This window comes from Podarcis muralis, chromosome 6, assembly GCF_964188315.1.
Source record: "Podarcis muralis chromosome 6, rPodMur119.hap1.1, whole genome shotgun sequence".
Taxonomy (NCBI): Eukaryota; Metazoa; Chordata; class Lepidosauria; order Squamata; family Lacertidae; genus Podarcis; species Podarcis muralis.
The window spans coordinates 84,817,380-84,841,314 of record NC_135660.1 but is presented as its reverse complement, the minus strand read 5'-3'; the positions used below and the strand labels follow the sequence as shown (position 1 = coordinate 84,841,314).

At 45.1% G+C, this 23,935-nt stretch overlaps 1 protein-coding gene across 4 annotated transcripts; it reads right to left on the bottom strand.

Moving 5' to 3' along the window:
- Positions 1–3,380: 3,380 nt before the first annotated feature.
- On the bottom strand, positions 3,381–23,022 carry DUSP13B (dual specificity phosphatase 13B). Of its 4 annotated transcripts, none has more exons than XM_028729110.2 (4): positions 22,941–23,022; positions 9,861–10,052; positions 5,793–6,013; positions 3,381–3,791 (listed from the first exon to the last, which is right to left on the bottom strand). In XM_028729110.2, the coding sequence occupies exons 2-4, from the start codon at positions 10,049–10,051 to the stop codon at positions 3,568–3,570; spliced, it is 636 nt and encodes a 211-aa protein (XP_028584943.2). In that variant the 5' UTR covers position 10,052; positions 22,941–23,022; the 3' UTR covers positions 3,381–3,567. The 4 variants fall into 4 exon arrangements, with proteins under 4 accessions (XP_028584943.2, XP_028584941.2, XP_028584942.2 ...); XM_028729108.2 differs by lacking the exon at positions 22,941–23,022 and adding an exon at positions 11,147–11,307; XM_028729109.2 differs by lacking the exon at positions 22,941–23,022 and adding an exon at positions 11,159–11,307.
- Between the last annotated feature and the right edge of the window lie 913 nt (positions 23,023–23,935).

Genomic DNA, 23,935 nt, shown 5'->3' with positions numbered 1-23,935 from the left:
TGCAGACAGTGTTCCATCCCAACCCTGCCTGCCAGGGATTTTCTGCATGCAAAACAGATGCTCTAGCACTAAGCTATGACTCTTCCTCAGCTCTGGGGACTTCCTTATACTCAGAAACCAAAGTTAATAGTGATTCAATATAGGCTGATGCTAGTGTTGTCCAGGTGTTAAAAGTTGCCTGTTGTGAGAGGGCGGAACTAAGGGAGAGTGATAGGCTGTCAGTCAACAAAATCACCTTCAGGTCAGTATGAAACAAATGAGTTTTCTTTCTTTTTGCCAAGTCTTGGATTGTGTTTTCCATACAGGGTGGCACCAGTGTTTGGGCAATTGGCATTTTTTTTAAAAAAACTGCAAACATTTAAATTAACTAACATTGTGCAGATGAGAATTGTTTAGATTGTCCTTCCAGGCAGTCACTTTGCAATAACCTTCCTTGCCAGAATCTAGGGATCAAATCAAAATAAGAATTTGCAACCCCTGAGCTAAAATAAGGCTGAGCTCTCTGGAAGGGGAAAGACTTTTCTTGCTTTTTCCTCTTCTGCGTGTGTGCGTGTGCGTTGGGAGAAGGGTTCCCGTAAGATAAAAATTGCAATGGGAGTTTATGACCTTAAGATGAAGCAGGTCTCCTGTTTTTTGTTTAGAATCTGTGGTGTTTTAAAGGTCTGTGCTGTATTATTTATCCTCCTGGCTTTTGCACACGGGGCTTTATTTGCAGAAGGAAAGTGAGGTAATAAATCAGTCAACTGAAGAGCCAAGGAGGGAGAAAGCAGAGCCAAATAAGTTACTTAACTCACTAAACCCAGATGGAGAGGAAAGAGTCGAGCCAGGAAGGAAGGAGGGAGCAGGAAGGAGCAAGACACTCGCGGTAGCTGCCAACTTTTGATTTGGAAATGCTGGTTCTGGGGCAGGGTTAGGGCTTTCAGTAGTGGGGGTGTGCGGGTGGGTAGAACTAATAGCCAAAGTGTTCTCCGATTGCTCCTGTGGTTGGTGCTGAAAGGCCCAGTTGGCCAAGGGCCAAACAGAAGGGGGGTTTTCTCTTCCATGGTCTTTGTCTTAGTGAATAGCAGCCCCCTGAGTGAGATAGGTCACACCCTGGAAGAGGGTCAGCAGGCGGTGCTGTGGTCTAAACTACTGAGCCTCTTGGGCAGGGGTCAGCCAACTTACCGCGCCTCGGGCCGGTGTCTCCAGCGCCGATCGTGCGGAGGGCCAGAGGGCGGGGGAGCGCATGTCCATACATGTGCGCACATGCTATTTCCGGCGCACTTCCGGGTCGGAGGAGCACCAGAAATAGCTTGTGCGCATGTGCACGGGCCTTCTCCGACCCCAATGTGCACTGGAAATAACACTTGCGCATGCTCAAATAACATTCATGCGCACAAGCTATTTCCAGTGCTCCTCTGCCGCGGAAGTGGGCAGCAGTGCAGCGCCAGTAAGAGCAGGTGGCGGCAGCGGGGGTCGCCGCGGGCTGGATAAACGAGTCCCTCAGGTCTTATCCGGCCCATGGGCCTTAGTTTGGGGACCCCTGCTCTTGGCCTTGCTGATCGGCAGTTCGAATCCCCGTGATGGGGTGAGCTCCCATTGCTCTGTCCCAGCTCCTGCAAACCTAGCTGTCTGAAAGCACACCAGTGCAGATATATAAATAGGTACCACTGTGGCGGGAAGGTAAACAGCATTTCCGTGTGCTCTGACTTCCATCCCGGTGTTCCGTTGCACCAGAAGCGGTTTAGTCCTGCTGGCCACATGACCCGGAAAGCTGTCTGTGGACAAAGGCCAGCTGCCTTGGCCTGAAAGCGAGATGAGTGCCGCAACCCCGTAGTCGCCTTTGACTGGACTTAACCGTCCAGGGGTCCTTTACCTTTACCTTTTACCATCTTTTTCTTAATGTGCCATTCCTGTTTGGATGTTGATATTCTAGGCGCATGTTTCAATTCCCTCTTGTCACTGAGATTATCACAACACCCACCCACACCCAGCCTGATCTTTACAAGATTAATCTGAAAATAGCAAGGGAGAACATGGGCTCCTTGTGGAAAGGGCAAGAATGAATAGTGCCACCTCCTTGCTGCTTTTAGCTCCATGGGAGATTTAAAAAGACAGCTGTCACTGCTGTCAATGTGGAGCCCTCCACATGTTGTTAGGTGACAACTCGTGCGCCTCCTCTGCGAGAGATCCGGCGGGTGGCAACATGAGAGCAGACTTTTTCTGCGCTGTTTCCTCACTTGTGGAATGCTCTCCCCATGGAGTCTTGCCTGGCACCTTCGCTACGTACCTTTAGGTGCCAGGCAAAAATATTCCTCCCAGGCCTTTGGCTAATTAGACTATCAATGGTCTTTTAAACAGTGTATGGAGGAGCTGTTTTTGTTGGTTACTATGGTACATAGTACATAGGGACGCGGGTGGCGCTGTGGGTAAAAGACTCAGCGCCTAGGGCTTGCCGATCGAAAGGTCGGCAGTTCGAATCCCTGCGGCGGGGTGCGCTCCCGTTGCTCGGTCCCAGCGCCTGCCAACCTAGCAGTTCGAAAGCACCCCCGGGTGCAAGTAGATAAATAGGGACCGCTTACTAGCGGGAAGGTAAACGGCGTTTCCGTGTGCGGCTCTGGCTCGCCAGAGCAGCGATGTCACGCTGGCCACGTGACCCGGAAGTGTCTCCGGACAGCGCTGGCCCCTGGCCTCTTAAGTGAGATGGGCGCACAACCCCAGAGTCTGTCAAGACTGGCCCGTACGGGCAGGGGTACCTTTACCTTTACCTTTATGGTACATATTTTAGTGTCTCTCTTATCATCAGCTGCCCTGTAATGCTCAGATGAAGGGCAGTATAGAAATTTAATAAAGAAAACAAAACAAAATTAACTCCCATCATCCCTGACCATTGGCTATGTCCTCTAGGGATGATGGGAGCTGTAGTCCAACAATGGCTACCCTTGCTGTAGAGCAATTCTTAGAGTAAGGCAAATTCAGTGGTGCCAGTAATTCAACCCCACCTTAGGTTGGGGCACCTCTCAGTTGTGGGTCCCAGCCCACCAGTGCGAAGGCCAGTGTGCTCCAGATTAAATAAATGTACTTATTTCATGCTTTTCTGTGCATGGATTCCTTTGAATTTCTCCCGCTGGCTGCGTCCAGCTTACTGAAATGTGAAATGCTCAGCTGGCAATGTTCTTGCCGGACTTGGAAACAACAGAATAACTTTGTTCAAGCCTTTTGTTTCACCGAATAATGTTATTGATTTATGATCACTTTGCTCTCCTCTATAAACCTCTCCTGTTTTGACTCTGCTGCAACCTAGCCTTGCCTTCTTTCCCTTTGTATATTTAATTCTTCTGTTGCAGTTATGGCCCCTTTTACCAGTGCTCTCACCTGTCCATGCATCAATCAAAAACATGTATGCCAAATGTCTGGCGTGCCTTTAATCTCGACTTAGTTTCTAACATCAAAGAAATACTTCACTATTTTCATTTCACTACCCAGACACCTCTTCTAACACAGAGTTCAGGTATTTCTGAGGCTTGCCTCCTTTTGTCTCTCTGACTTTCGGCTTTGTCTTGAGCCACAGCGTAGGGCACCCTTCAGCTAAAGTTTCAAGGCATCACCTCTTGACCTTCCCCTTTCGCTGTTTAACCGGATGTCAAGATCTCGGAGCTGGCTGAGGAAACCAGAGTTTGGGCAGACTCCTCTATGTTCTCGCACAGACTTTAGGGCATCCACGAGGGTCTTGTTTTCGCAGATCATCAAAAAGGCAAGCACAAGGGTGGCAGAGCGGCTTATGCCCATGGCACAGTGAACTAGTACTTTGCCTGCAAGAGAAGAGAAGACAAGAGCATCGCATATATGTCAGGGTACGAAAACCCCAGGCTTCTTGGTATGGTATATGTTGAGACTTGCCAGTAGGTCAAGATTGCGAAACCCAGTGGGGAATGTCAGAAATCTTTGTGTCATAATCCTGGTGTGACTTCTTCACCAGCAAATTATGATATATGGATGTTGATTGAATGCCTTTTCTGACTCTTACCAGTAAATATCAGAACTTTCCGTCATTTCCCCTTGTCCTGTTAAAATCTTAAGACCTACCAGTTCATCCAGCTGCCTCACGAAAAGTGGGGGATGGTAAAATGCAGAGGAGCTCAGCCCCAATTCTGTCCTATCTCTTTTGCAATGCAGCTAATAATAATAATAATAAATTTTATTTATACCCCGCCCTCCCCAGCCGAAGCTGGGCTCAGGGCGGCTAACAACAATCAAAATAATCCAACATTCTATTTCCTGCCACACCAATTAAAGGGAGAGTTCCTTGTTAGCTATGTCAAAGTAGGATTAATTCTCCTGGGGCTATTTCCCTTCAGTGACATGAGAAGAAACCAGAGTCCCAGAGCGCTAATATAGCTGTATAAGAAGGGACAAACAGAGATGTCTAGCTGGGTATTCCTTCTGAGGGTTCAATTATCTGAGTTTGGTGTTTTAGATTTCAAAATGATTCGGTGTATCTCTGTGATTTTGAAATGTCAAACGTTGACTTGGCATGTTGAAGAATCTAAGTTTGTGTGCTTCTCTGTTGCAATGTGAGCTTCAAACAAGGAAAGCACAAAAAGTATAGATTGGAAACCTTCAGTTTTTGTTTGAATGCCACTATACAGCATAGAATAGGGACACGGGTGGCGCTGTCGGTTAAACCACAGAGCCTAGGACTTGCCAATCAGAAGGTCGGCAGTTCAAATCCCCGGGACGGGGTGAGCTCCCGTTGCTCAGTCCCTGCTGCTGCCAACCTAGCAGTTCGAAAGCACGTCAAAGTGCAAGTAGATAAATAGGTACTACTCCAGCAGGAAGGTAAACGGCATTTCCGTGTGCTGCTCTGACTCGCCAGAAGCAGCTTAGTCATGCTGGCCACATGACCTGGAAGCTGTACGCCGGCTCCCTTGGCCAATAAAGCGAGATGAGCGCCGCAACCCCAGACTCGGTCATGACTGGACCTAATGGTCAGAGGTCCCTTTACCTTTACCTATACAGCATAGAGCATAGCAAAGACAGTGTCCGCACAATATTGTCCTCATCAGAATTCTGTCCCAAATTCCTCACCCAAATTCATTCAGATTTACCATTTTCACAGGGGAGTTGAATGGATTTTCCATTGAAAGAGGTAAATCAGGATTAAATGGGGAAATGATTGTTGCATCTCTCATGGACACTTGGACCATTTGAGTATAGAATTTTAGAGCTGGAAAGAACCCTGAGGATCAACAAGTCCAACCCCCAGCGATGCAGGAATCTCCACTAGATCATAAATGGCAGGTGGCCATCGAACCTCTGCTTAAAACCCCCCAAGGAAGGAGAGTGCCCCACCTCTTGTGGGAGGCTCTTGCTGTCAGAATGTTCTTCCTGAAGTTTACTTGGAACCTCCTTCCTTGTAGCTTGAATCCATTGGTTTCAGTCCTAGCCTCCGGAACAGGAGAAAACAAGTTTGGTCCACCCTCCATGGGACAGCCCTTTAGATATTTGAAGATGGCTATTATATCTCATCTCAGTCTCCTCTTTACCTGGCTAAAACATACCCAATTCCCTCAGCTATTCCTCATAAGGCTTGGCTTCCAGACCTTTTATCATCTCACCTCACTAGGGATGCTGTGGGATAAGGATTTGCCCAAGGCATACCAGCGAACTCCATGGCTAAGCAGTGATTTGAACCCAGGTCTTCCTGGACCGGGGCCAGTCCTTTAGCCACTCGCTTCGTACCTGCGCTTTGAATGCAGTAAGGCTGCCAGGACCCCAGAGATGACATAGATTGCCCTGCCTGTTATATTTACCTCTCGGAGAGCTCAGTGCTGCTCTTATATACTTAGCGGCCGGGTGGAAGTAAATGCTGAGATCAAACTTTGGATCATCGTCTGCTTCAACTCCGTAGTAATCCACCGGCAGGTCTTTGTAGAATTTGGCCCCCGTGTCAATATGGAACCTTCCAGCAGCGGCATTTACTATGTGGGTGATACCCATTCGGCGAAGCTGTTCTATGTCACGGGCTATATATCTGTGGGGGGAAAGAGTATTTGGCTTAGATTTGTGCTAGTCACATCCATCCATCCTTGCCCTTAAAGACCACACAACGAATCTCTAGCCAGGCAGGTTCCCCACATCCAGCGCTAATATGGTGTCCATGAACTAGTGTATTAACTGCTAACTTTCTAGACCATGCTAGATTTAATATCCTTGCTGGTTTGGGGACTCATAGCTCCCAAACTCGGGTCTCCAGCTGCTTGTGGACTACAACTCCCCTCATCCCTAGCTAGCAAGACCAGTGGTCAGGGATGATGGGAATTGTAGTCCACAAGCAGCTGGAGACCCAAGTTTAGGAAACACCACTGTAGAAAACCAGGCAAGCTGCATCCATGTGGTGCTTTATTCTGTTTTCATGACTTTCCCCTAACTGTTAACTTCCACATTATATTGAGCTTTTGCACCATGCAGACACCTCTTCTGCAAGTATAGCAGAACACGGTAAAGCTTTAGTGCTAATTTGCATGTTTCTAGCTTCCAGGGGGAAAAAATCCCTTTGCAAATAATATGGGGAGGAGTGCTGTTTGTTCGTTTAGTCGTGTCCGACTCTTCGTGACCCCATGGACCAGAGCATGCCAGGCACTCCTGTTTTCCACTGCCTCCTGCAGTTTGGTCAAACTCATACTGGCAGCTTTGAGAACACTGTCCAACCATCTCATCCTCTCTCGTCCCCTTCTCCTTTTCCTTCCCTGGAAAAGACCTCAGAGTCTTTTCCAGGGAGTCTTCTCTTTCTCATGAGGTGGCCAAAGTATTGGAGCCTCAGCTTCACGATCTGTCCTTCCAATGAGCACTCAGGGCTGATTTCCTTCAGAATGGATAGCTTTGATCTTCTTGCAGTCCATGGGACTCTCAAGAGTCTCCTCCAGCACCATAATTCAAAAGCACCAATTTTTCGGCGATCAGCCTTCTTTATGGTCCAGCTCTCGCTTCCATACATCACTACTGGGAAAACCATAGCTTTAACTATACGGGCCTTTCTTGGCAAGGTGATGTCTCTGCTTTTTAAGATGCTGTCTAGGTTTATCATCGCTTTTCTCCCAAGAAGCAGGCGTTTTTAAATTTCGTGACTGCTGTCACCATCTGCAGTGATCATGGAGCCCAAGTAAGTAAAATCTCTCACTGCCTCCATTTCTTCCCTTTCTATTTGCCAGGAGATGGTGGGACCAGTGGCCATGATCTTAGTTTTTTTGATGTTGAGCTTCAGACCATATTTTGCGCTCTCCTCTTTCACCCTCCTTAAAAGGTTCTTTAATTTCCACTATAGTTGCACTGTATTCATGATAGTTCTGGAAGTGGCTTTTACATGGTGTGAAAGCTCAAATACAATATGGAAATTAACCATTAAGGGAAGCATGAACATACCAAGTCCATGCAGCCTTGGTATGTATTTGGAATTGTTTTTGAAGATTGTCGAATGTGAAGCATCAGCAGTCTTGTTTCCCATACTGAGCATGCGCAACAACCCACCACACATAGGTTTGGCAGGTTTCAGAGTTGTGCTTTTAGATTTAGAATCTACTAAACCTAGACAGTATCTTAAAAAGTAGAGACATCGCCATGCCAACAAAGGTCCGTATAGTAAAAGCTATGGTTTTCCCAGTAGTGATGTATGGAAGTGAGAGCTGGACCATAAAGAAGGCTGATCGCCGAAGAATTGATGCTTTTGAATTATGGTGCTGGAGGAGACTCTTGAGAGTCCCATGGACTGCAAGAAGATCAAAACTATCCATTCTGAAGGAAATCAGCCCTGAGTGCTCACTGGAAGGACAGATCCTGAAGCTGAGGCTCCAATACTTTTGCCACCTCATGGGAAGAGAAGACTCCCTGGAAAAGACTCTGAGGTCTTTTCCAGGGAAGGAAAAGGAGAAGGGGACAACAGAGGACAAGATGGTTGGATAGTGTTTTCGAAGCTACCAGCATGAGTTTGACCAAACTGTGGGAGGCAGTGGAGGACAGAAGTGCCTGGTGTGCTTTGGTCCATGGGGTCACGAAGAGTCGGACACAAATAAATGACTAAACAACAACAACAAACACAAACCTGTTTGACCAGAAGTCTGGTGTGCAATGAGGCCTTTTGTTGGACTAAACCACATGTCTTGTGCAAGGTCAAGCCAGGTTCAAGTTCCTTGCATTAATTTACAAAACCCTGAACAACTTAGGTCCAGGGGATCTCCTGAACCCTTATATCCCACCTTAATCGTCTACGGGAGCATTGTTGGTCTTCCTCAAGCTGGTGAGGCTCACTTCATAACGACAAGTTATCGTGCCATCAGCTCATATTCAGCAAGCACCTTCTGTTTCAGCTTTTAAATGCTTCCTGAAAACTTTTTTGTTCCTCTGGGCCTATGCAGGCAATTAAGAATACATCTTTCCATAACGGTTAATTGATGTCTGTTTTTAACTTATTCATATGGTTTTTGCTGCATGGTTTTATGTATTGGAGTGGAAAAGCAGAGTTGGGAAGAGAGATGTTACTCTTCAGTGTTGGGAAATGCTTTCAAATAGCTGAGATGCCATTGTCCCATTTTTAATTGTAAAAAACCCCCAAAACAAACCCCCATCCTAGTAGCAGGAACCAAGCTTTTAAGCAACCACTCAGCGTGGTGCCTGGATGTCTGGGATTTCCCCAACACTGATGCTGGCATTTAATTTATTTATTGGAAGGCTCCAATTTGCTTCTCAACCAAATGTTCTCGCATTGGAATACAATGAAGTCGTGAAGCACTAAAGCATTTTTTTAAAAATTGGGTGATAGCCAGCGAATCCATCTTTGGGGCAGACCTATTGAAATGGATGGATTTGGTTACTTAAGTCCATTGGTTTAAATGGGTCTGCTCCAAATACAGCTAGAACTGGATATCACCCATTTGATTCATCAAATCATCCAATAAATGCAGCGATGGCAACCACTCCTTCTAAAATTAATGAGCGCTGAGAGCCAAGAGGACTGGAGTAAAAAATGGGGGCACCAGCATGTTCAGAGGAACACTGAGATGTGTAGATGTACATATCTATCTATCTATCTATCTATCTATCTATCTATCTATCTAATGGGGCCACACACACGCAGCCCAAAGGGGTCTGAACGTGCTCAGTAGCTATGGAATGTATTTGTATATTACCAAAGCATAGTAACATTTGGGGGATGTTGAAGGAAATGTAAGATGACTTATGACTTAATAAACAAAAGCTGTCGCTCATTATTAGAAAGGCAGCCATCTTTGATATTTTCTTCTTTTTTGTATATAATTTTTTATTGAATTTTCTGTTTTACATTTTAAAGTACTCATTTTTACATCCTTAAGATACCAATGACTTCCCTTCTTCTCTCTCCATGGCTTATTTGACAAATCATAAATCCCTGCATATTTTACAAAAACTATACCATTCCGTATTCCATTATTGCATCCATCAAAACTTATTTACACTGTTGAATTTATCTGAATGCTGCCAGCCTTTTCAGCTGTACAGATATTTTCTTTTTAATGCTGTCTTTACAATAACAGAAACAAAGCAAAAATCCCTAAAACAAACAAACTATGTCTTTCGCGATTAAAATTCGCTCCAGCTGAAGAATCAACCCCAAAAGTCTAGGTTTTTTTAAAACCTAAAATGAGTTAATAAACCCCAGCTCTAATGAATACCAGTCGTAGTCTGCCATACAACCCCAGCTTCTAGGCGAAGGCCTGTGATGCCATGTGGAAACAAGGACAAGATGGCAGAATAAGCCCTTTGCCTGTCTTTTCCTTCTTTCCTCCTTTGGAAGTTGTTATAACATGGGCAGAATGTTCTCTGTCATCCCTTTAAGCCCGTTTACTTACAAATCTCCAATGTAGAGGTTAGGCCAGACTTCGTTGACGTTGCCGCGGCAGGGAATGGGCGTCCACAACATACGTTGGAGTTCCCCCATTTCTGGTGTTTCATAGCTCCCCTGGCTACTGGAAGTGAGGCTCGAAGTTCTTCGTATATTGGGGCGCCGCAAGTCGTCCCCATTTAGTGAATTCCAAGACATTCTGAAATACAAGGAAGAGAGACTTTCCTCATTTGACCTCATGGTAGCCAGTGGCCTGAAAGTTAGACTGGGCAGACCTTGGATCAAATCCTTACTTAGCCGTAAATCTCATGGAATAACCATGGACCAGTCTTTCTCTGTCAGCCCAATCATGTCCACCACCCTGAAGTTCCTAGAGTCAAAGAAATCATGGTATACTGTTGGGTATCTTCTATGTCTTACTATTCTTGTTGTTCCCACTTTTAACCAGTGCTTCAAAGCAGTTACATACAAATTAAAGATTGCACTGTAAGAGTAGGAGTTGCTACAAACATCTCCTGCCTTGGAGGTTTTTAAGCAGAAGCTGGATGGCCATCTGTCATGGATGCTTTAGCTGAGATTCCTGCATTGCAGGGGATTGGATTAGATGACCCTTGGTGTCCCTTCCAATTCTATGAATTGGGGATAGGGGGAGCATTCGAATCCAGGCCATATTTGGGGATTCTAATTAGACAGAATCTCATTTCTGCCATCTAGTGTCGGGGAGGCGGTAGCAGTTTTGACCCCACTGTTTGGAGGTCTTTTAGAAATGGATTCAGGTAAATTTATATATTTTTTCGCATACCTTGTACACCAAATTTGTTACGACATGATTTGAGAAAGCTCTATGTACTTTAACCTTCTCATACCACAAATATGCATGCCAACCATACCTGTTATCATGACCTTCAAGCTCTAAAACATCAATTTTTAAAAATAATATCCATTCCCTTAGCCAGCATAGACAGGATGCCTCATAATATAATCTTGAATCTGGTCAGGAGAATCCGCCTCTGTCTTTAGAATCTGCCAACAATTTATATTTTATTCTTGGCTTCTTACCCTGCCAGATAAATCTAGTAATATATTTTTGCCATTTTTTGAAGTGTCCCACATTGCTGATCAAGGGTATTGATTGAAATAAAAATAAAATTTTTGGCAATGCATTCATTTTAATTACTGGTATCCTTCCCAATAGCAATGAATTCCCCCTTCCCAACACCTCCAAGTTTTTCTTTCTTTGTCTCCAAGTTTTTGTATAGCTGTCCTTAAAAACATTTATACTGTATTCTTAACTGTTATCCATACTCCTAAATATTTAACTTTCTTCTCAATCCCCTGGACCAATAGGCTTGCAGTTTGAGGTTGCTGCTAATTCCATTTCTGCTTCCACTGTGGTCAGCTCCAGGTTAGATTACTGCAATGCGCTCTTGTTTGAGCCTGACCTGTAAATGGTCCAGAAATTTGGATTACTATCTGGAACCAGCAAAGCAAGCCACATTCCAGCTCCATGCTAGCCTCACTGATTACCAATGTTTCCGAGTTTATTGTTCTTTAAAACATTTAAACCCCATTTTCCCACAGGGTAGGAATTTAATTATAAAACAATTCCCCACACATAGGAAAATGAGAGGTTATGGTTTAAAAGCCAGGATTTTTGCCGTGGTATTTAGTTTCTTTGTACAGTGGAAACTTTGGTATGGAGGAATATTCAGTTGTGGGAGCCCCCATTAAGGGGCACATCCTAAAGTTTACTGCCTCAGAAGAACAAGGCCTTTTGCAGGAAACAGGCTTCAGGGAGATCCCCCCCCCCCCCAGCTCCCGAGGGCCAGACTGACACCATCCATTCCAAGAAAAGCTCTCTCTTTCCATTATGGCTCCTTTCCACAAACTTCACATCTTGTGGCCATTATTGGGGCTAGTCACTGACTGCTTAACCCGACTGCCTCCCTGCAGCCATAATTTATTGCTTGCTGGGAGTGCTGCGGGGATGTAAGCAAAATGACTCAGCCCACAGCGATGACTGGAGTAGGGCTGGCTGGCTTTGAAAGCCGAGCCACCGGTGGTTTCTTGGGATGCAGAAGTATTTGAGCAGCCAACTGTTTGTAAGAGAATCTCCCCAGCAGCTGGAATCGAAATAGCGTCTCCCAATTTAGGAGAGGGCTCTTCGAAAAGCAGCTTTCATTCCACTTACACGATTGGTATAAGGTGACCAGATGCAATGGGGTGCAGAGCCAGAATTAATTTGGGTCCCCTGGTATTCGGTGGCTATGTGTCTGTAGTGTCCGTGCAGGGAAATATTCCCTGCGGAGCATGTCTGATCTTTCAAACATATCGGTTTTATGAGAGCTGAACTCTCACAACTTCCTGCAAAGAACCTTGGGGGACTGTAATTTGTTGAGGGTCCTGAACACTCTCCACAGAGAGGTTCCTTGTTCCCACTTTTTCTCAGGGTGACCTTGCAAGACCATTGGGCTTACGTCTGCCATTTCAAAGCCCATTGGCTAACAGGGTTAAAATTCTGCACAAGGGAGACCAAGGTCTGATGAATTTCCCACAGTGGACAGAGCTACCCGTGAGGTCTCCCAGTGTGTTGAGAAAGTTGGCCATCAGCTGCACATCAAGCTAATTTTATTGACCGTGTTGTGGAATGGTCTATAAAACTCCAACTTCTCATTGCTGGTCTCCCTACCACTGCTCACACTTTGCTCCATTTAGCCAGTACTTGCGCCTACATTAAAGTGGTCTTGCTGATTCAGACGGTGACGTCTGGCATTCTGCTCCCAACTTTAGCTTAGCTAGAAGATCCCAATGGAAGCACATCGTTGATGGCTGCACCCTGCTCTTTGTCCCCATCCTCTTTGTACACAGATGAGCAGGCCTATCCTCCAGAAATTTGTCTCCCCTTAAAAAAAAACCAAACCCAGCTATCTGTAGTAGCCAATTCTGTAGGTTAATTGCATAGTGGGAATAAATATTTGCTTTTGTTACCCCTGAACCTATTGCAATGAAATGTACATGGCTGGTGCCAGAGTTCTGTTGCCCTTTTTAAAGGGACAAAATATAAATATCCCCCCACCCTTTCTCCATTTCCATGCAGCTTTGCCACCCAAAGGATACTCAGGGTAGTTCAATTCACTCTCCATACTTTGCCTCACTGAGCCAGTGTGCTGTATATAAAGAAGCAATGGAAACATGGACCACTTATAAATGCCACCTCCAGCTCCTCGAAAGATTCCATCAATGGTGTCTCCAAAATTTTTACACATCACTTGGGAAGACAGGTGAACTAATGCCAGTGTACTGGAAGAAGCAAAGATCACCAGTGTCAAAGCAATGAATACTCAACATCAACTTCGTTGGACTGGTTGTGTTGTGCGGATGCCTGATTATCATCTTCCAAAGCAACTGCTCTATTCAGAACTTAAAAACGGAAAGCATAATGCTGGTGGTCAATAAAAGAGGTTTAAAGACTCTCTCAAGGCAAATCTTTAAAAATGTAGTATAAACACTGACAACTGGGAAACACTAACCTGTGAACGCTCCAGTTGGAGAACAGCCTTTGCCAAAGGTGTCATGAACTTTGAAGATGCTCAAACTCAGGACGAAAGGGAGAAACGTGCTAAGAGGAAGGCATGCTTGGCAAACCCTCGCTGTGATCAACTCGTGCCCGGAAACCTATGTCCCCACTGTGGAAGGATGTGTGGATCCAGAATTGGCCTCCACAGTCACTTACGGACTCACTGTTAAGACCGTGTTCATGGAAGACAATCTTACTAGACTACAAGTGATCGCCAAAGAAGATATAAAGATGCAATACCCAAGTGACGGCATAGAGTACCCCAGCAAATCCATGCTAATGTTGTTTTGAGCTCGCACTCTGACAAATCTAGGGACAAGCACCTAATTTCCCTTGCTTTTGTGTTGCTGAAAGCTCTGAAACATTTTGTCGCTGGTTGCATATTTCCTTGCCCAGTTACAAATGTTCTGTGCTCTTTTAACACAGATGCATTTAACTACATCTGCATGTGTTATATCTACAATCCTTTATATATACAATCCTTTAATTACAGGCGTCGTTACATCAATATCCATCAAGAGCAGGAACGCCTGGTGTAAAAGTCACCCGGAGGGCTTTCGCGTGCCAAAAGTGAAGTTCAAGTCCTCCGGTGCCGATGATGTCACCGGCATTTGCGAGGAAACACAAACATTTCAAACCTGCTCTGGGAATTGTGTCCTTGCCTAGCTCTAGGTGTTGCTGAAGTCATCATCTGGAGAAAGAGAGATCCCCACAGCCTGCTTTTGGTTTTTTGGCAGGAGAGGCAAAGAAACGACTGGCGGCTAGGCATTGCAATCCATTCTCCTCCTCCAGCCCCTATTTCCTTTGAAGAGGGTGAAATATTTGGCAGGGCAACGACTGCAAGATGGGACCCTGTAACTAAAGCGGCTGCAAAACTGTCTGCTGAACGTTATTTTGGCTTCCATCCATTTAGAAAGTGCTGTTGAATTACTGCTGAAAGTTTAGGTAAGCCCTAATTTTAGGAAAGTTTTGGGGGTTGTTATATTTAAATAAAAACTTCTATGGAATCACTTTCCAGCTACAGCTAAGAGCCAGTGTAGTGTCGTGGTTAGCCAGTCAAACTGGGACCCACGAGACTAAGATTCAAAGCCCTGCTCAGCTGTGAAGTTCATTGGGCAAACTTGGGCCAGACATTGTCTCTTAGCCCTAGCCCTACCTTACAGGGTTGCTGTGAGGATAGTATGGGGGTTTGGGGGGGGCATGTGCCCCACCTTGATCTCCCTGGGAAAAGGTGGGGCATAAATGCACAAAACAGTGAACAAACCAGCATCTGGAGTCTCGAGAACTGAGATTGTGAGACAAACTAAATGCGATAGTCCCTGTGTCCATTGAACTCAGATCTGAAAAGGGCAGTCTCATGTAAAACAAGGAGCAAGCGTCTCAAGTGCATGTTAAAATGAAACTCAACCCACATTGCAAGATTCATTTTTCAAGTGAAGCATCTGGGAGCTTTCAAGGGAGCTTAGAAACAGCAACAATACACAACTCGGATAAGATGTGAAAGTTCTCAGGGAGCCTTCACACATCCCTGGCAATCTGGAAACCAAATGGCTATTTTTGCTGCTTGTTTTATGTGTATTTTGGTGTGGACATTTGTGTGTGTGTTTGTTTTTTACTGCTCATTTCCTTTCTCTGGAAAGGCTGCTGTCATGGTGAGTTACTATCACATCACGCAGCACGCTGCCTTCATTGTGATGTCACTACATAGGACATGGTTTGTGAGATCACAAGTCATTGGTTGGGGCCGATGAAAGGAGAGCTTTGAACCAGTGTCTGATACTGGTGAGATGTGCCCTTAGCAACCCAGCCTGAATCGGAGGAGGCAGCTGATGCTGCGTATCAACTTGAGCTTCCAAATTGTCCCTGTGGGTAGCAGCTCTGAGCAGGGCACGCGGCCGTAATCCTGTCTCAGCAACACAAAGGTAGGAATGACACTCCCTGTCACTCAGTCTGAATGGAAGGGAAATGACAGTGCTCCCCTGTAACATAAGCCTCGAGGAGGAGGAGCTATTCCCGGGGCACCCTGGAATTAGAGGATTAGAGTGAGCATCGAATAGTCCCAAAAGCTTGTCATTCCTACGCTTTGGGCAAGTTCCCGACTGCACACACTTCTCTGCCCCCCCAACAAGGCATAACACAATTTCAAAGGATTATATGTAATAGGTGAAAAGATGTAGGCTGTGCAATCTTATGCAAGTTTGCTCGGAAATGAGTTTCATTGAGTTAAACGGAATTTGCTCTTGGGTAAATGAATATGAGAGTGCAGGCAGTCAAAAAGGAAAAGGAAAAGGCTCCATACAGGAGTGCTGTTTTTGTTTTTGTTTTGTTTTAAAAATTGTTTTTATTTTTTATCTATGTCATTTTAAATTGTGATTCATATTAATGCTGTATTCTTAGTTTTAGATTTTATGAGTTATGTGGAAACTGTTTTCCATTTGGTTGTGTACTTTCTGATGTGTTTTATTTATTGTTTATGACTTCTGTTATGTTGGTAATTATGTACATCTGGTCATGCTGTAAGCCGCCTTGAGCATTGTTTTTAACTATGGAAAGGCGACATACAAATAAAATGATGATGATGATCAAGAAATTCCAAGTTCGTTCCTTCGTTGCCAGCAATATTCAGTGGATGGGTTTGTTTTATTTTGTCAACACTCCCTAAGCCTCTGACCAAGCCGTCACCTGCCTTTGTGAAAAACATGTCTGATTATTCTATATTGAAATGGAAACATGATGCAAACTTATTTTAATAACTTTCAGTGCATTATATGAACTATCAGAATAGGTTGTTTCCCAGGTTGAATACCTGCCCAGGTAGCTTCCAGGATGGATGTCCCTATTTTCCCACCCTACTTACACTACTTCCATGGAAAGTAGAGGGAAGAAATCTATTTCCACATACAGCAAGACACGCTGATGGCGATTATGTCATTCCCATCTGGATTTCACCTCCTCAGCTTGCCTGTGCTTCCTGACTGTGGCAATCTGTGGTAGAGATGGCAGCAAATTCAGGTTCCTTCTCTGCCACCACTGCATCTTCAGAGTGGCAACCAGCAGAACTCTTTCAAGTCGTCTCCTCCTTATGGCCTCCTGCCTGGTAATTTACCTGAACTCTCAGTACCATGCTGAGACATATTTGCAGAGCACTTTGAGGAGAAAATCACTTCCATGCATCCGTTCTGACTTGGATACCAGTATGTTTCCAAGCACACTTCAAAGTGTTGGTGCTGCTGACCTTTAAAGCCCTAAATGGCCTCGGCCCAGTATACCTGAAGGAATGTCTCCCCCCCCCATCATTCAGCCTGGACACTGAGGTCCAGTGCTGAGGACCTTCTGGCGGTTCTTCTCACTGCAAGAAGTGAGGTTACAGGAAACCAGTCAGAGGGCCTTCTCGGTAGTGGCACCCTCCCTGTGGAACGCCCTCCCATCAGATGTCAAGGAAATAAACAACTATCTGACTTTTAGAAGACATCTGAAGGCAGCCCTGTTTAGGGAAGTTTTTAATGTTTGATGTTTTATCGTGTTTTTAATATTCTGTTGGGAGAGTGACTGGGGAAAACCTAGCCAGATGGGTGGGGTATAAATAAATTATTATTATTATTATTATTATTATTATTATTATTATTATTATTATTATTATTGCTATATTGAATGGAGGACAATTATACAATATCTTAGACCCTTCTGATTGCTTCAACCTAGATGAGTTTATTGCAGTCAAAGGATGCTGGCAGTATGCTTGGAATAGTACATGCAGCCACCTAGATAATGAACTTGACTTTTGACCGCTGTATAACTAGCTGAGTGGGGTATGATTGGTTGGGTGCAGAAAGTGGTAAATATCTCACTAGGACTTTTCATTTTCCTTAGCGAAGCACTTGAAGAGGGAGCTGTAGGTTTTCTTTTGAAGAAATGGTCCATGGATTGAGGCGATTCTTCCAAATACGAGCTGATCATAAATTCTCTGGATGAATCTGCCAATTTTGGGTTCTCTTAGTTTCTTCTTATTCTCGTCTTTTAAATCAGTCTGCTGTACCAGTTTGTTAATGAAGTCTGCCCAAAAATGTATACGCACACTTCTTCCAATATGCCTGATATTTTAGGCCAACTTTTAACTTATCCTTTGTCTCTTGATCTCTCAGACTTATGCTCCTACAACCATTGTGGTTCAAAACTGGTTGAAGCAGGGTTCCAGGAAAGTCGGGCAAAGGCTTGCAAAAGTATTTGGACTAGCTTCAATACAATTTGTGAAAATGCCTCTGTTTCTAACTGACTTCCAATCAAACAAGATATTTTTGGCTAGATGCCTGCTGCAGTATGCTCAGACATAATTTGGATCCAAGTTTTATAGTGAACCCGAGGGCCAAAGTAAGCAGGAACGCTCGAGAAATTACATCTGTTTGCTTTAAGGTCACATTTCCAACTGGAGTTGGCCGTTCTGAGGGCATATCTATCTGCACCACAGCTTTAAATTATCCATTGCATATTATTAGCAACGAGTAATTTTTCTCTCTCCATCCTGTCCCATCCCCTCCAGTGTGGAGCAAGGTCTTATGGCTACTCTGTTCCCCACGAGGATTCTGAATTTGCTTGTAAAATACCGTGTCAACAATTTGTGTTCCTTGCAAGACACTGGGGAATTCTTTCTGCCTGTACTTGGGACAATGAAATAGATCTTCCAGCAAAACCACCCTCTTAAATGAGGCATCAGTCTTGAGGTCTACAGTGGTGCCTTGGTTCTCAAATGCCTTGGTACTCAAACAGCTTGGAACCCAAACACTGCAAACCCAGAAGTTAGTGTTCCAGTTTGTGAACATTTTTTGGAAGCCAAACGTGCTCCATTTTGAGTGCCACGCTTCCATTTTGAGTGCCACACTTCTGCTTAGAGTGTTACACTGAAGTCTGTCTGTTTTTGCTATTTATTTTGCGTTTTTGTTTTTGCGGCTTTTTTTGTTTTGTTTTTTGTGACTGTGTGGAACCCAGTTCAGCTACTGATTGATTGATTGATTGATTGATTGATTGACTGATTGTGTGACTGCAGTACATTGTTTATTGCTTTCATTTTATGGATCAATGGTCTCATTAGATAGTAAAATTCATGTTACATTGCTGTTTTAGGGGTTGTTTTTAAAAGTCTGGAAGGGATTTATCCATTTTGCATTACTTTCTATGGGAAAGCCACCTTGGTTTTGGAATGCTTTGGTTTTGGAATGGACTTTTGGAACGGATTAAGTTTGAGAACCAAGGTACCACTGCAGTTGTTTATGAGTCCCCAGGGCAGCAGTGGGGAACTTGCAGCCACTCTCAGTGTTGCTGAGCTACCATTCCCATCATCCCTGACTATTGGCTATGCTGGCTGGGGTTGATGGGATTTGGAGTCCCAATGATTCTCTACTGCTGCCCTAGGAAATATGGTCTTTCAAGAGACTATTCTATCAAGGTTAAAGCCAACTCCTGTTGCATATATATCCACGACAACCCTATTTCTGTTGACCTCATTTGTCCCTACACTGAGTAATCTTTTTACTGCCCTATCCCCCAGCATGCTATTTATTTATTTTATTGCCCAACTTACCACAGTGCCTGCTAGCTGATCTGGCAGCAAGTTCAGGTCAAACGAAATTACAGAGGCTAACAGTGAGAACAACGTATAAATGCCTTTCTCGGTTCATGTGCCTTTGGAGGGCAGCCCGGGGCAGATTGAGTTGAGCTGCCGCCGTTCCTTTGGATGCAATTGAAAAAGGCTAAGCCTCTTGAGAGTCCCATGGACTGCAAGAAGATCAAACCTCTCCATTCTGAAGGAAATCAGCCCTGAGTGCTCACTGGAAGGACAGATCCTGAAGCTGAGGCTCCAATACTTTGGCCACCTCATGAGAAGAGAAGACTCCCTGGAAAAGACTCTGATGTTGGGAAAGATGGAGGGCACAAGGAGAAGGGGACGGCAGAGGACGAGATGGCTGGACAGTGTTCTCGAAGCTACCAGCATGAGTTTGACCAAACTGCGGGAGGCAGTGGAAGACAGGAGGGCCTGGCGTGCTCTGGTCCACGGGGTCACGAAGAGTCGGACATGACTAAACAACTAAACAACAACAAGCCTCGACAGGAGAACAATGGTCTCTTTGCAAAGGTCACAATCGGGCGTATCAAAAAGGTCTGGGGAGGACAATGTGGCAATGTGGAAGTGTGTTAGACTCAAGCCAGTGGAACCTGGGTTCAAATCCCCACTCAGTTTTGAAGCTCACTGGTTGATGCAAGACTACCCAGTATCTCTCTCAGCCTTAACCTATTCCTGTGTCCGGACAGCAAGCAACAGTCTTTTCAGTGTGTTGATGGAGGAAGCAGTAAGAACTAGACTCCGAAGTGTTTCTCAAACTTGGGTCCCCAGCTGTTGCTGGACTACAACTCCCATCACCCCTAGCTACCAGGACCAGTGGTCAGGGATGATAGGAATTGTAGTCCAAAAACCGTTGGAGACCCAAGTTTGAGAAACACTGATTTAGTATCTCTTTTCAGGCTGTGGTCCTGCTACTTTGGCAAGCTTTCCTCCCCTTAGCCAGTCTTCTTTCTCCTTTGCTGTGTGATCCCAAACACTCAGGGATCCTGTAGTGAATGTGATGACATCATGATACTATGTAGCCAATCACATCTGGCTTATGTGGCAACATGAGGGTGGGGCTTTCTGGACGTTTCACATGGACCACCCTAGCCAAACGAGGTGGGGGGAGGCAATCAAATATGAAAATTTTGATTGACTGTGGCAGCACTAACTTATGTCAGCCACCTGGGGCCTGGGTCTCGACTAACATTAGTAAAGAAACAGCGATTTGAATGTGGTATGTACATGCAACACCAGATGGCACCAGAGAGAAGGAAATTTCCAAGCGTGATTTTTCTTCTGTTTAAATGATCTAATTTCTGACTTATTTCTAGCGGTTTCCCCCTGTGTTTAGACCCACCCCTGGACAAATATTTTATGGCAATGGAGGGCCAAACATCTTATCTCCAAATCAAGGCACTCAGACTTCTCCACCCCTTTTGGTAAAGGTAAAGGGACCCCTGAACATTAGGTCCAGTCGTGGCCGACTCTGGGGTTGCGGCGCTCATCTCGCTTTATTGGCCGAGGGAGCCAGCGTACAGCTTCCCGGTCATGTGGCCAGCATGACTAAGCCGCTTCTGGTGAACCAGAGCAGTACACGGAAACGCCGTTTACCTTCCCGCTGGAGCGGTACCTATTGATCTACTTGCACTTTGACGTGCTTTCGAACTGCTAGGTTGGCAGGAGCTGGGACTGCTCACCCCGTTGCAGGGATTCGAACTGCGACCTTCTGATCTGCAAGTCCTAGGCTCTGTGGTTTAACCCACAGCGCCACCCGCGTCCCTACCCACCCCTTTGGAGCAGGTGGCAAAGATTACTTTCCTCCCTGCTGCTGTTAGTTAGGCAGAGAATATGGAGATCATCTTTTGGTGGGAAATGAGGACGAAAGCATTTCGTCTGTTTCTGATTTTATTCTTAAAAGATGGGATACGGTCAACTCCAGAACAGTTGTAGCCACCTGTTCAATTAGGGTTTGTGAACTGAAGCTGATTGGAATTTGACACTCTGTTGCTTTGCTGGGTTTTTGGGATGGATCAATGGAGGCTTCTCGGATAGCAGTGACACAATCTGTATGCTAGCCCGTGGAATCCCAGATGTCTCCCATAAATCATTAGCATACAGCCCCTGCTACAGTCGAGAAGGCTGAGTGTAGCATAATGCACTAAAAATAATAAATCAAATTAGCACAAAGGTCAAGCCAGCCCAGAGGGACCGGGGATCAGCTAGTTCATCCTTGCAGTGCAAGCTAAACGATGCGGTGAAATAGATGGAATCTCCACCTGCCTCTTCCCAGAGACATAATTCATTACCAAGCCCTGAGATGCAAGGAAGAAAATGTGGCCGCAAGAGAGTTTAGCCCAAGCAATGTGGCAGGGAAAAGGCACATCTGAGGCTCTTGCAAGGGAAGGTGGAAGAGCTGAAGGGGCTAATTTGGATGGCAGAAATTGAAAGTTCCTGGTTATCCTGGAACGCTGTAAAACTATACGGCCAGAGGCATCTTAGAGATGGAAACCATGAAGGGGTCGAATAGATTCTAGAACCAAAACGCATTTGTTTCCCAAAACTCTCATTTTCTAATTATATTGTTATCAAATATTCAGAGAATATTCCATTACCAGTCATTTGGAGAAATGTTGGTGGGTATGGTGTTATCTAGGGACGCGGGTGGCGCTGTGGGTAAAACCTCAGTGCCTAGGACTTGCCGATCGCATGGTCGGCGGTTCGAATCCCTGCGGCGGGGTGAGCTCCTGTCTTTCGGTCCCAGCTCCTGCCCACCTAGCAGTACGAAAGCACCCTTAAGTGCAAGTAGATAAATAGGTACCGCTTTATAGCGGGAAGGTAAACAGCGTTTCCGTGTGCTGCTCTGGTGCCGGTTCGCCGGAGCAGCTTCGTCATGCTCGCCATGTGACCCGGAAGTGTCTGCGGACAGCGCTGGCTCCCGGCCTCTAGAGTGAGATGAGCGCACAACCCTAGAGTCGGACACGACTGGCCCGTACGGGGTACCTTTACCTTTACCTTTTATGGTGTTATCTCATTGACTCGGGGGGGGGTCACATAACTCCATACTCTCCAACATTTCTCCAAATTACTGGTACTGGAATATTCTCTGAATATTTGATACTTAACAATATAATTAGAAAATGAGAATTTTGGGAAGCAAATGTGTTATCTCTTTATCTCCTTGGCTTGGGTGTGTGTGTGTGTGTGTGTGTGTGTGTGTGTGTCACATGAGTGAGTATATAACCTTTAGAAGACATCTGAAGGCAGCCCTGTATGGTTTTATGATGTTTTTATATATGTTGGAAGCTGCCCAGAGTGGCTGGGGTAATCCAGTCAGATGGGTGGAGGATTATTATTTTTTATATTATTATTATTGTTGTTGTTGTTGTTGTTGCTTTGGAATAGGACATCCCTATTTTCATTGGAGAAATGATGGAGGGTGTGTAATACCGCCTGGACTTGTGAATACTTGAATTGTGGGAGTAGTACAGAGAGACTGTGCTAGATTATAAATATTCTTGGTTTGGTTTCCATCGTTGTGGTTAAGCAATTCTCTGCTGTAAATCTAAAAAACCTGAGCAGTCTGTCTCTTTAGACTCACAGGGAACGTGGGGGGAAACAGAAGTGTCATTTGATTTCTTCCTCCCCACTTGCAATTTGCTTTCTCTGAATAATCGCTCCAATCCTTTATATTTCAATCCTGTGAAATATATTTAGTAGGAGGCCTTGTGTGGCAGCGATTAAGACGGTGTGTGATTTTTTAAAAAAATAAGATGGAATTAGAAGCAGTCTGCGCTTGGTATCAAGGGAAAGGGGATTCAGGAAAGCAGGGCTGCAAATTTATCACAGCGGCAGCAACATGCCTTCCACCTAGCGAAGCCAAGATCATAATAACAGATGCACATAATAATTACCTGCACCTCAAAAGGCAGCTCTGAGACTTGCGACTTCTGCTTCCTGCATCACACAGACAGTGAAACAGCAGGGTAAAGATGTAAGGAAAAGCAGAAGCAAGGCAGCGTTGGTGGTAAGTACTGAAAGGCAAGTGGCAGAGCTGACGGGAGGATATCAAAAGGCAACGGAGGATTGCTAAGGATAGAGGGAGGAGGCTTCTGCAGCTAGCTGAAGGGACAACATAAAACCCTGCAAATCCATCATAAAGAAGAGCTTTACCTTTTGTCTTGGCTAGAGCTGTGATAAATGCTCAGGGTGATTTGCCAATGTGCAATTCAGGACTCTGGCAGGTGTAGTGGCTATGGGTGGGAGTCCAGAAGTCCCTGGAATCTCACTTGAACTCGCTAGGTGATCTTAGCTAAGTGGCCCAACTTCCCATCTGCAATGGGGGCGGGATAATAACACTACCCTCCCTTTTGGGATTCTTGTAAGGAGTACTGAGAAAATGTGAAGTGCTGTCGGCATTTTAAATATGCTACATGAACACTGGGCATTGTTATTATTTAAGGTTAATTTCTACGAGTGTGCAGTGCCTACATTTTGCAACCCAATGCATCTCGAATAATGTAAAAGTTTGCCTTCGTTTAGGACGGGGTTTCCCAAACTTAGGTCTCCAGCCGCTTTTGGACTACAACTCCCGTCATCCCCAGATAGCAGGATCAGTGGTTGAGGATGATGGGAATTGTAGTCCAAAAACAGCCGGAGGCCCAAGTTTGGGAAACACTGATTTAGTATCTGCTTTCAGGCTCCTGCTACTTTGACAAGCTTTCCTCCTCTTAGCCAGCCTTCTTTCTCCTTTGCTATGTGATCCCGATCACTCGGGGATCCTATAGTGAATGTGATGACATAATGATACTATGTAGTCAATCACATCTGGCTTATGCGGCGACATGGGCGATCCTAGCCAAACAAGGCACAGATGTTCTCTCTGCCTACAGCAGGTCTCTCTCTGAAA

What these genes read in the sequence shown, in the direction of transcription:
- DUSP13B (XM_028729111.2), bottom strand. Translation starts at nt 10,093, where the DNA reads ATGAGGTCAAATGAGGAAAGTCTCTCTTCCTTGTATTTCAGAATGTCT. An exon ending in AACCTCTACATTGGAGATTT is followed by an intron (nt 6,014 to 9,860) that starts GTAAGTAAACGG and finishes TTCCCCCCACAG; the next exon opens with ATATATAGCCCGTGACATAG. An exon ending in AGCACTGAGCTCTCCGAGAG is followed by an intron (nt 3,792 to 5,792) that starts GTAAATATAACA and finishes CTTCTCTTGCAG; the next exon opens with GCAAAGTACTAGTTCACTGT.